This window comes from Argiope bruennichi, chromosome 6 (assembly GCF_947563725.1).
Source record: "Argiope bruennichi chromosome 6, qqArgBrue1.1, whole genome shotgun sequence".
NCBI classification, from domain to species: domain Eukaryota; kingdom Metazoa; phylum Arthropoda; class Arachnida; order Araneae; family Araneidae; genus Argiope; species Argiope bruennichi.
In genome coordinates, this window is record NC_079156.1 from 39,057,090 (window position 1) to 39,069,341 (window position 12,252).

At 28.9% G+C, this 12,252-nt stretch overlaps 1 protein-coding gene across 1 annotated transcript in view; it reads left to right on the plus strand.

Annotated features, from left to right (window-relative positions):
* The window catches only part of LOC129972330 (inactive dipeptidyl peptidase 10-like), a 475,818-nt gene that overhangs the window by 387,993 nt on the left and 75,573 nt on the right, over nucleotides 1–12,252 (plus strand). The window contains exons 5-6 of the mRNA XM_056086431.1: nucleotides 3,648–3,722; nucleotides 11,896–11,948. Of these exons, the coding sequence (XP_055942406.1) occupies nucleotides 3,648–3,722; nucleotides 11,896–11,948 (128 nt within the window). The remainder of the gene's footprint in view (nucleotides 1–3,647; nucleotides 3,723–11,895; nucleotides 11,949–12,252) is intronic.

A 12,252-nucleotide genomic window follows, 5' to 3' on the forward strand; every position in this document is an offset into this window, starting at 1 on the left:
ATAGTAATCTTATAAAATATAATAATTAAGGTAAATAAGTAATAAATTTATACAAATAATTATTTTTTCTAACAATATGGTGGGGGTTGAAATGTTATACCATATATTTAACGAATGAGTATTTAAATTGTAATCTATATTTCATAAAAATCAATGGGAATAGGATTTCCAAAACTTTCTTGAATATTATCTAATAAATTTGTTATGCTAGAGAACGTCTTACATGGCCTTGACATACAATAGTTACGAAATATTAATAATTGGCTTGAATTTAATATATTTACTGAATTTATCATGTCATCCTTGGCGAGTTATTTGGCGATTTATCCATCGCAAGCGTTAATGGTATCCAAAAATTGAATTTATGTTTTAGTACCGATTGTAACAAAACTTTGACACAAAGTTGCACTTGAAATCACAAAATGTAATACCAAATTTGATATATTTAAGCAAATGAGTTTTTATTATCACGTTTTTATGAATATAAAAGTACAAACCGACAGATGGTCAACCTGTTGTTGTATTTGACCCAAACTTTGACATTTGTGTACACAATAGATGTTAAATATGTGTACTGAATTTTAACGATCTAGTTGTCTTCGTTTTGTAATGATCGTGTCAATTTATATTCGAACAACCAGATTTCCTCTGAATAGATTCTACTCAAAATTTGATAGAAATCGCAAAATATTGTTCTCCTGCTCTAGAATCATCTGCTGCTCCTGCTGAGAATCATTATTTCAAAATTATGCAAATATAAAATTATCCAGATATGAAAATGTTCCATTCTGATAAAAAAATATCTTTACGTCTTATTTTTATACAGAAAAATAGATATTTGTTAATAATAGATATTTACAGATTTTTAAATCATATTGTTACAAATTTTTTTATACAGCAAAATACCGTCGATCAATCGTAATGACGCAGCACATTTAATCACAATAGTTCAGCAGTTTGTTTGCTGTCTCATCCTCTAATTTCTCTTATTTGTCGGCGACTACGACTCCTCTCACTCACGTCTTCTGACGATCCACACGATGACTTCTTCCGATACACACGACACGACTCGGACGATCCACACAACAACAACTTCGTAGCTTCTGAGTGCCCGTCTTTTATAGTTCCGGGAGGCGGGGCTAGAATCTTCTGACCAATCAGGGCGTACCTGGCTGCATCTCGGTTGTTAGTGGATGGATCTTGAAAGTTCTCGAACTTTCCGGTACTATCCATTTAGTCGCCAAACTCGCCAAATTTATCGCCAAGCCACCAAATGCTCGCCAAGTTTGTCGCCAAGCTCTAAGTTCATTGATCTCAGCACGTACAGGACCGATCGTAAAACGGTCTTTCTTGCGATGACTCTATTCGTGCCGGGTAGCAATATTATAGGTTCGTAACAATATTATCCATATAGATATTACGGCTCATGAAAAATAAAATTATTTAATATGTCTTAAAATATTTGTTATATGCAAATCTTTGGAATCTGAATGATGGATATTCATACATCAAATACAATAACATCATAAAATGTCAACGATTTCTGCGGACGTTTTTATAATATGCCTACTTGATATTGTTATGAATATAAAATTGATGTTACAGGACCGTGAAGAGCTGACATCTATATCGGAAGAAAAAATCAAGTCGCAACTTATATAATGAGAGCGGAAATTCCTGTCTATGCAAAAATAAAAATATAGTGTAAATTTGATTAAAATTCCAATTTGCTCATTATACTATTTTCAGTGCCTCATACTTTTATGATTTTTGAATTTTATCATGATATTTTTTATAATAAAACTATTCTATTTAAATAGTCATTAAAGACTTGTGTATTTTAAAGTAGTTTTGTTATTAACAGTCTTTAAATGATTGCGAATGATTGCTTTTCTTTTTTTCCCTCGCCAAATATGACTGTTTTTTTGCATTACCCTTCTTTCATGTCGATGTCATTTATAGCACAAATATCCCTTTTTGTTTTAAGTCCATTAAATGCTTCAGGGAGCTACGGATACTTTTTATCACTATCAATATCTATACTTTCAACATTTGAATCTGTATATTGTAATGCCTTGATCTAGTCTGATCAAATAACGAAGCAGAATTTCCAGACAATTCTTTATTTTACAGCCCTATATATACAAAAGAGCAACTTGTTCTAATCTTGGTTAAATAAATAGTTATTTGCACCTGTAGTAGGAGACACAACAGTCGAAGTCGAAGGTTTATCTTGAAACTCAGTTCTCCATCAATACGGAAAAACAACACCACAAGGAACTAACAAGTTGTTAGTCAACACGACCACTCCAGGGGTAGTTCTCGGACTCCGAACTCGTGAGCGTAATCCAACAGTCTCCTGCAATTCGTTTCTTCTCCTCTCCCTAAAAAAAAATCTCCGCACTTTATTTCGGCGACAATCTCCGCCTCTTAATTTACATTGGTCATTTGAGCTCTCTTTCGGCCAATCGACGTAATATGCTCCCTCAGCGGCGCCAGTTGCTCGTGGGAAGGTCCTTTTAGTGATGCACCTTTCATAACTGACTATTCTGGAACACGGACTTATCATAGTCCTTTCACAATGAGAAACATTTAGCATCCAGATGTTTGGACACCCCTTTCTCTTTGAAGTTACTATCAATATCTCTCGGACGAGGAATTCCCACATGTGGTCTTTCACTGTAGTCGCTAATGAACAGATGCGAAACCACCTAGGTGAAAAGATCCACCATCTGGCTATCTCGAGGAGTTTAGTAATTAACAGCCATGACACAGCTGGCTGTAAATGTCTTATAACGGGGAATGTTACAATATTATGGAATCATATTCTTTCTGTTTTTATACCCTCGTTATTCCTAACCAAATGCTGAGAAAACATCAAATATATGTAAATAAAACATAAATAAATCGATATTTTTGCCTAATGTAACGGTTACAGAATTTCAACAAGACATGTAGTGATATAATAAGTAAGAGTATATTGGCAAGTATTCGGTGTATATATATTTTTTTACATTTGACTACCACTGCATTTTGAAATGATATCTTTGACATCATCCTTTAATTAACATATAAAGCCTTGATAGTCTCTGGATTCACACGGTTAAAAATGTGATAATTTTTTCAAATCTTCAATTGATTAGTTAAACTAGTTGTAAAGTACTTAAATATTAATTTCTGAAAATAATTATCGAGAATTCACGTGATATAGATTTATTGTTATATTATTTAAAGATTAATGTCAGATTACTTAAAGATAGGCTGATAAAGATAAATTAATTCAATTTAAAGTAACACTGATTTAAAGTGACATATACAACATTAACTCAACATAAAATTGAGTTTCGCGAGGTAATTGACATTTCCATGGATTTTAAATCTGCTTCGAAATGCATGCTGGAACGCCGAAATCGATTCTCTATTTCTCAGAAAATAATCAACCAAATGGAAACGTAATCATAAAGCCAATAAAGCAGAATATCCCCACTCGTAAACCTGCCCTCTTCGTCTAATTCATCTGCTTTGCCTTGTATTATGAAAAGTAAAATGCTTCTTGATTATGATTATCTAGAAATTTTAATTATTTCTTGATTGATGTATAAGTATATCGAAACTAATCAAACTGAATTTTCTTTTTTTTTTTGCAGAAACCGCTCAATATACAATCCTATAGCATATCTCCAGATCGAAAGTATGTTCTCATGTCTCACGATCACGAACAGGTAAAGTTTCTGATTTCTATGAAGTTGTCATGCTTACTATAATATATTGCTATATGATAAAAAAAAATTTACCAGTAGATGGCGCCTCTCATATTGAATCAAAATTGAATTAAATGAAGGAAACTGGGAACATTTGTGGTTTTAAATAAATAGATTTTCCAATCTTATTCTCATTAGATTGGAAACGTTTCATTCAATATAAAATTGTACAAAATATATATATTGTATAATTTTATAATGAATAAAATGTTACATATATAATATTGTTATTTTTGTTATTGTATTTTTACTTTGTAGTGGTTATGTTCTTCTTATTTGTTGTTTTGTATTTTCCTTTCTGTTAAAATGGTATATCTCTTGGGCCTAATTTCAGGGGATTTTCGGGTCACGAGGAATCATTATTAGACTAATGTCTGCATTCCTTCACAGAAAAATCCCTTTCTTTGAATCCCTGCCTGAGGGTGACCCTTGAAAAAGTCTTCAGGCCGGATTCTTTTTTATATTTTCTTATATAAATATTTTTTGGGTTTAATTTTTATTTGTTTTTTTTTTATTTTCCTATTAACTTGATTTTAATACTTTTGTATATATATAACATATATATAAATGTTTTATATATATATTTTAAATTATATATATATATAATATAAAACTTTTAAAAAATTAAAAGTTTATAAATTTGGTTTTAAAAAATGTAAATAACAGAACACTACAGGATTTTTTACCTTTTTCATTTTCTTTTTTATTTCAAATTTTGATATACAAATAACAAATTCTTTTTATTACAATATTATGACATTTTTAGATTACAATATTTACAAACAGTAGCATCTTTTAAACGTATTTTGAATTTTTTTTAATAGTTTTGTCATTTTAAGACTATTTAGAATTTTACATTTCCTTCCTTCCTTGTGTAAGAATTCACTCTGGCTATTTCACCTATACTGACATATTATGAAAATTTTGGAGTGAATTTTTTTAATTAGAATTCTTTTTTTTTCTGACTATTTGGTTTTAGAACATGAAAATAATCGATTTGCAACTCATATCAAATTTGCAAATATTTTTCTTCAGTTTTATATTGGAAACAGCTCATTCTTCTTATATATAAAATTTACAATGGATATATGGTTTTTAATTAAAATTTTGACGATTTTTGCTATCGAAAACACCCCACTTAAATTAATCAATTTACCGATAGAACATTCTGAAAATATTAAAATAATGTTTTGGTATCAAGAAGAACAGTTATGCAAATTTCAAAATTCCAGCATATCAGGGTAAATGAAAAATAAATTGCAAGTATTAAAGAAATTAAATAAAAATGCATACTTAATAATTTACAATTTATAGAAACTTGAGAAAATAATTTGTAATATAATATATTAGTACTGATTTTATATACATATTCATTTGCTTAAAATATACAAAAGCCACTTCTAACATTAGATATAACAGTTGTCTCTAATTTGAGCATAATTGCTTGAACTAAGTTCTTATAATTTGTTATTTTGTTGAAACATTGTCGTAAAACGTCTAAACTTAGTTACACTTCGGCAGTGAAAAGAAAATAAAACTTTTCACTAAGTTACTTCGGATAAATCGTATTAGACTTCTTGAGCATTGTTGGAAGATAATGTCTTTTCTTTCCTGGCAAAAAAAAGGTAAATTTAATTTTGCTGACTTGCGAAGAAACTGTTTTTAGAATCCTTTCCTTCCTTTCATGTATGACTCGTGCATTGCACAGAGAAATTCTCTTTTCACAAGCGAATTCTTTTCTTTTTTTTTAGTGGTCTGGAGAGTTTTACTAAATATAATTCATTTCTTAAGAAAAAAAACTGCTGTCTGCTTAGTTATTTCGACCCAGTTAAACAGAAAAGTTTTAAGGGAATGTTATGCTTGTTTTATTTTAGCTTGAAACATGTTTTTTCCCCCTTTGTTATTTTGGACGGAAAGAAAATATATAAAAAAAAATGTTAGTAAAAGTTTGTGTCAGACAATAGAGTCGCAACAGCAGTTTATGAAACTTTATATAGAACTGTAAATATATTTTATTCATACATGAAAAGTAATTTCTAACCAAGAAATATGCATCAGTCAGTATAAGTATACAACTAACATAGGAATATACTAAATTGAAACCTTGGGCTAGGTCTTTTCCTTTCATTGTTATCATTAAATATCTTTGTTCCAAAATTATAAATATTTAGATACTGCATGTTTATTTTAATGCTGTTTTCATTGTAATAATAATTGCAACCTTTGTATCTTATCGACATTTAATAAAATTTTAAATATAATCACAATTATACTGATATAAACCCTGCATACTTACTTTAAAGTTCTTTATGTTATAATATTACATACAACCGCTTTGAGATATGAATGCCTGAATAAATATTGGCATTCTTTTTGAACCAACTTAATATTAATTTACAACACAAAAACAATTTAATCGCAATTCTACAACTGCAAAAAAAAAAAAAATCTTCGTACCTACTTTAAGAACTAAATAAATTGCTTTGCAAAATTTCATAGTTCTTCGCCAAAATCAACAGTAAAGAAAATATATCATTTTTTTAAAAACCAAATCAAAAATTCTTCCCTGTGTCTACGGAGATTCGATTTCATTCCTCAATTTTTCAAAGAAATATCTATCTAGAGTTTCTAAATTTCGACCATACAACAAATGTAATCCAGCAGACATGATTCTGCTAAGACCCATGTTTTGCACATTAATTTTGTTTATGTCACTTTTAAGAATTACAAAAAGTTCAAAATTGTTCCATGCTGCTACTGAAAAAGCCAGTTTTACCTCATTAACGTTTTACATATTAAGAAAACTAAGTGAAGCCGTTACTAAATATTTACTTCCAAATAATGAATAATTAATTTCTCGAACAAATTCAATTTTTCTCGGGGTCAAATTATTATCTGTTCGAGAAATAATCAAATATTAAAAATATATTCATATTTAAAATTAATTTCATCCAAATTAATTAATCAATCCTATTCATATCAACTAAATAAATAAAATATTCAATTCCTTATTAATCTCTATACAGATCATATTACAATTATAGAAGTGCTTATGCAATCTGGTTGCAAATGATTATAGTCATTGTTTATTTAAAAAATATTACTCAAATTATGCTATTTAGAATCACATTTAATATTTGATCCTATTCTTTAACAGATCATTTTAAATATTTTGAATTGAAAGAAATTTAAATTAGTTTAGTTATATTAACGTCCCGTTTTAAAGCAACAATAGGGACATTTTGGGATGGTCCTCAGAATTTTGAACCGCAGTCAGATGACGAGGACGACACCTGAGCTGAAATCCTTCTCTCCACACCACACCAGCGGGAGTACGTTTGGCACAGATGGGTTTACATACACCAGAATCTATTACACGACGGTTCTTAGGTGGAATCCTATTACGAACCTGGGAAGAAATTTAACCCAATGACATTACTACGACCCCGCTTTCAAGTTTAACCAACTGGAATGGTTTAATCGAAATAATCTCATATATTCATCAATAAATATGTTAACCCCTGGGCAAGAATTAGAGACAATAGAAAAGACCATGAACACCAGTAGTGCTCGTATATATATATATTTTTATTTTCAAAGCCCTGTACATAAGGGTTTTGTTCTTCATATACAGTGGCTCAAACAATTGAGAATACATCTTACTTTTACTTCATAAGTCCGACTTTCAATAAAAATAACATTTTACCAAGAAATGAAAACATGTTTTTTATTCTTACTCATGACAAATGGTTTAATTTAAAGTATAAGTAAAAAACAATCAACGAAAAATTTCTAACTGGAACACTTCAGAAGCATTTTAAATAAAAATATGCAGACTTTTGCCTCAAAAAATTGAGAATGCAACAAATAAATTTTTGTAATATCTCGCCTACAAAGAAAGTGTCAATATTTAGTTGCATGCCCTTTGGCTTTTATAATATGCCTCTAAACGTCGTGGTACCCATTCGACCAATTTATGTGGTATCGGAAGATATTTTATCCCATTCTTCTTGTAACACTTGTTTTAGATGGGTTTTGTTCCTAATTTTGTGTTTTTTGACCCCTATTTCGAATGTGCCCCCCATATTTTCAATGACATTCATGTCGGGATACTGTGATGGTGTGTGTAACTGCTGTTTACGATGAAAAAGGCATCACATTTTGACATTACGTGCCGTGTGTTTGGGGTCGTTGTGCTGCGGGAAAATGAAATTTCCATCTAAACCGAAATCTTTAGCACTTTCCTTTAGATTGTTGCAAAGTCCATCCAAGTAAATCATGTGGTTCATAATGCCATCTATAAAAACTAATTTTCCTACTCCAGATGTAGCTACAACCCCAAATCATGACGGAATCACCACCGTGCTTAACTGTAGGATTTAATTTTTTTTTAATCCAAAGCAGCATTGGCATTCTCCATAAGATGTGAGGGCTTTCAAAATGTCTAGTTTTCTTTCATCGCTAAATATAACTTTCTTCCAAAGGTTATTGGTCTTCAATTGATGGGTTTTTTCAAACTCCAAACGCTTTTTCTGGTTTTGCAAACTGATGAACGGTTTCTTTCTAGCAACTCGACTTTTATATCCAGCTTGTCTAATTATATTTTTCAAAATTTCAGCACTTACACTTCTACCGATAATTTGAGATAATTCTGCAGCAAGTTTGACTACACTTACTTAAGGATAAATCTTGATTTCTTTCAAAATTTTCCATTTTGCGACATCACTCAGAATAACTTTCCATTCTCTTCCACATTTATTTTCAATCAATCCATCATTTTGAAATTTTAGAATGATTTTCTGGACACAAGTGTGGCTTCTGCTAACAATTTTAGCTATTTAATGATGATATTTTTATATCCTTTTTAAATAATCTTAATACAAATTTCCTTATATCAATACTGGCTTCTCTTCGATGAGCCATTTCCAATTAAAAAATTTCGCTTTAAGTTCATTTAACAAACTTAATCATACAAAAATGATCGTTGAAAATGTTTAAGATAAGTGTACGCAAAATTAGATTAAAGTAGCTGTCAAACAGATGATATTTAGTGGTAGTTAAATATATAAAACACACTCTGTATTCCCCAATTTTTTATGTGAAAATTTGCATATGTTTATTTAAATGCCTGTGAAACTTTTAAATTTAGAAGTTTTTCGTTGATTGTTCTTTATTTTTACTCTAAATTAAACCATTTTTTTTGTGTGTAAAAATAAAAACATGTTTTCTTTTCTCGGTAATATGTTATTTATATTGAAATTTGGATTTATCAAGTAAAAGTAACGTGTAGTCTCAATTGTTTGTAACTGTATATAATATACAGTGGCTCCCAAAAGTGTTCGTACACCAACAAGAATCAATTAAAAACCTCATTATTTACCATTATATATTCTTATTTTTACTTGAAAAGTTTTTCATAGCATATTTTTACAGTTCTTAATAAAGCAGTGAAGAATAAATTTTAATTACGATGCAAATTATTTTTTAAAAAATGACAATAAATAAAATTGCACAAAAATAGGACACAAAAATGATCATACACTTTAAAAAAACATCACTAAATATGAAATTTTCTAAATTTTTATAAATGTTTAGTATTTAGTAGAATATCCTTTATTCTTTATAACAGCTTTTAAATGTTTGGGCATAGATTTAACTAAACGGTCGGTTACTTCTGCACCAATCTTGTTCCAATCTTCGATCATTACTGCTTTCAGTTGAATTTTCGATTTAATGTCGTGACTTCTTATTCGCACCTCTAATTCTTTCCAAATATGTTCTATAGGGTTTAAATCCGGTGATTGAGCTGGTGTTTTAAGGGTTTGAGGGCAATGATAGAGGCAAAAAAGACGAACATGCATGGCCGTGTGCTTAGGATCGTTGTCTTGGTAATACACAAAGTTGTTTAAAATGCCCAATTTTGTTGCTGACACTTTTAAATTATTATTGAGAATATTTATATAAACTCTATGATCCATTATACCATCAATGAATACTAAATTGCCTACTCCAGCCGCTGACATACACCCCCAAACCATGACACTTCCACCGCCATGTTTTACTGTTCCAACTAAATTCTTGGGATTAAGTTCTTCGTTTTTTTTTTCTCCATACAATGATTCTCCCATCCGACTCAAAGATGTTAAACTTACTTTCATCTGCAAATAAGACACGATTCCAATAGCTCTCTGGCTGGTTTATCATAACTTTGGCAAATTTAAGCCTAGCAATTCTGTTCTTCTGACTTACAAAGAATTTTCTTCGTGCAGAGCGGCCATGTATACCAGTATTCCGAAGAATTCTACGAATAGTTTCACAGGAAATAGAAGTTCCATTTGATTCATTATATTGTGAAGTAAACTTTATTGCACTCAGACGTGGATTTTTTAGAAATGTACTCACAATATTTCTTTGACTTCTAGCTGACAGAATTTGAGGGCGACCATTACGAGGCTTGTTTGCAATCCTTTTTCCCTCTCTGTAACGTTTTATTATGCTTTGCACCGTTGAATGAGGTAGATTAGTTATAGCTGCAATGCCTCTAATTGATTTTCCAGCTTTAAAATGAAATATAATTAATTTTCGTACGTCTAAACTCGTTTCTTTACGAATGCGCGTCATATCTAAGAATAAAGTAAATAGAATAAATAATTGGGATATTAAATACTGAAAGCAAACGATTTTAGTGTATTTTTCACATTGAAGAAAAATAAACCGCAAAAGATATTTTTATGATGAATTTAAATAAATAATGTTTGGATGTACGAAGACTTTTGTGTTCTAATTTTGTGACATTTTTTATTTATTTATTTTTTAGAACAACACTACTTGATTTTTTATAAAAAATATTTGTTCAGTTTTATTAAGAACTATTTAAAGATGCTAATTAAAAAAAACCAACTAATAAAATGCTTTATTAAGAAGTATAGAACACAATTTCTGTAAATTTCTTTAGTCTACGAACACTTTTGGGAGCCACTGTATATTATCTTCTTAATATTCTTCGTATATATAATATATATTATCTTCTTAATATATATATTAATTACAGAATTACTCTTCTAAGTGATTAAATACAACTTATTAGTAGGAAATGTTCTTTTAGAGAGCCACTTAATTAATTCTTTTATTCATGTCTTCATTTTTATGTTGAATTGCTATTACCATAATAAATATTCAATTCAATTACATTCACAAAATAATAAATAAATAAACTGAAATATTTTATTATATATAAATGCGCTTCTCCTTTATTATAGGTAAATATACTTTTAAATTAAAGAAATGAAAGAATGATTTTATTTATTAACTTATTCTTGATTGAATGAATATCTTATATAAGAAAGCTGTTGTTTAGAGAATTAAAATTTTATATTTTAAAAGCATTGTTCATAAATAATACATTAATGAAATTTTTCTCTTCCATCTATTATTATTATTATACTGAAAATGATTTCCTTAAACAATGCAATAAGTAATATTAATATCCATTTTTAGAACACATAAATGAAAATTATTTAAATGACTAGAAAAAAGAATATTGAAAAACTTCTTCAAAACGATAAAATTCGCATAAAATTAAAATGAACGTCTGCGACATTAAGCTTTTATAAATATAAATGAAAAAAATAAATAAATGCAAATTGAAAAGAATTCCTGAATCTCTTTTTAGGGAAATAATCGTCAGATTGATTTTAATATAAAACCATTCGATAACAATTCAACGATACTTTTCGAAAAGCAATGCAATTACTTTATTTTGCATGTTTAAGGAAATAAATTTAAATTACCAAGACAAATAATATCGTCACTGGGGAAAATAATTAGAATACTTGATCGAGTTTTATCGATTGATGAAGAAAAATGCATCGTAATCGTTTTATTAAATAATTGAAATTCATTTACTTCAGAAGAAATGATTTAGAATCAAGTCCAATTATCTGACTAATCTAATCATTCTAAGTAAAATAATTTAATCTAAGAAAAAAATCTGAATTCACCCTTTTCATTAAAATAATTATCCAATTTAGCTCTTTTTTATCTTTATTTCAAAGGATTTGACTAAATTACTAAATTTAATATCACTATTGTTATTTATTGGTTTACTTAATTTGTGAAATTATATATTTTTTAGGTATTTAAACATTCTTACACCGCTAAGTACAAAGTCTACATAGTAGAAAGCGAGTAAGTATTGTTGGAGTGTTCTTTTTAATTCTTTTTTTTTTCTATATTTAAATGTACTTCCTCGGAAACAAAAAATGGAATATTTTATTTTCTATCGCCTTAATGTTATTAATGTATTTGCTCATAATGCATTTGAATTACTTTTCTTTTGTTCCAAAAGTAATAATTATTTTTTGTAATGAACCGAAAAGAAAGTTAAAGCAACAAAACAGGAACTAGAAAAGAGCTTTTTTTTTATTAAATTCCATTTATTCTCAATAAAAAAACACTATGCATATGCTTAAAATAATAAATTTAAAAAATA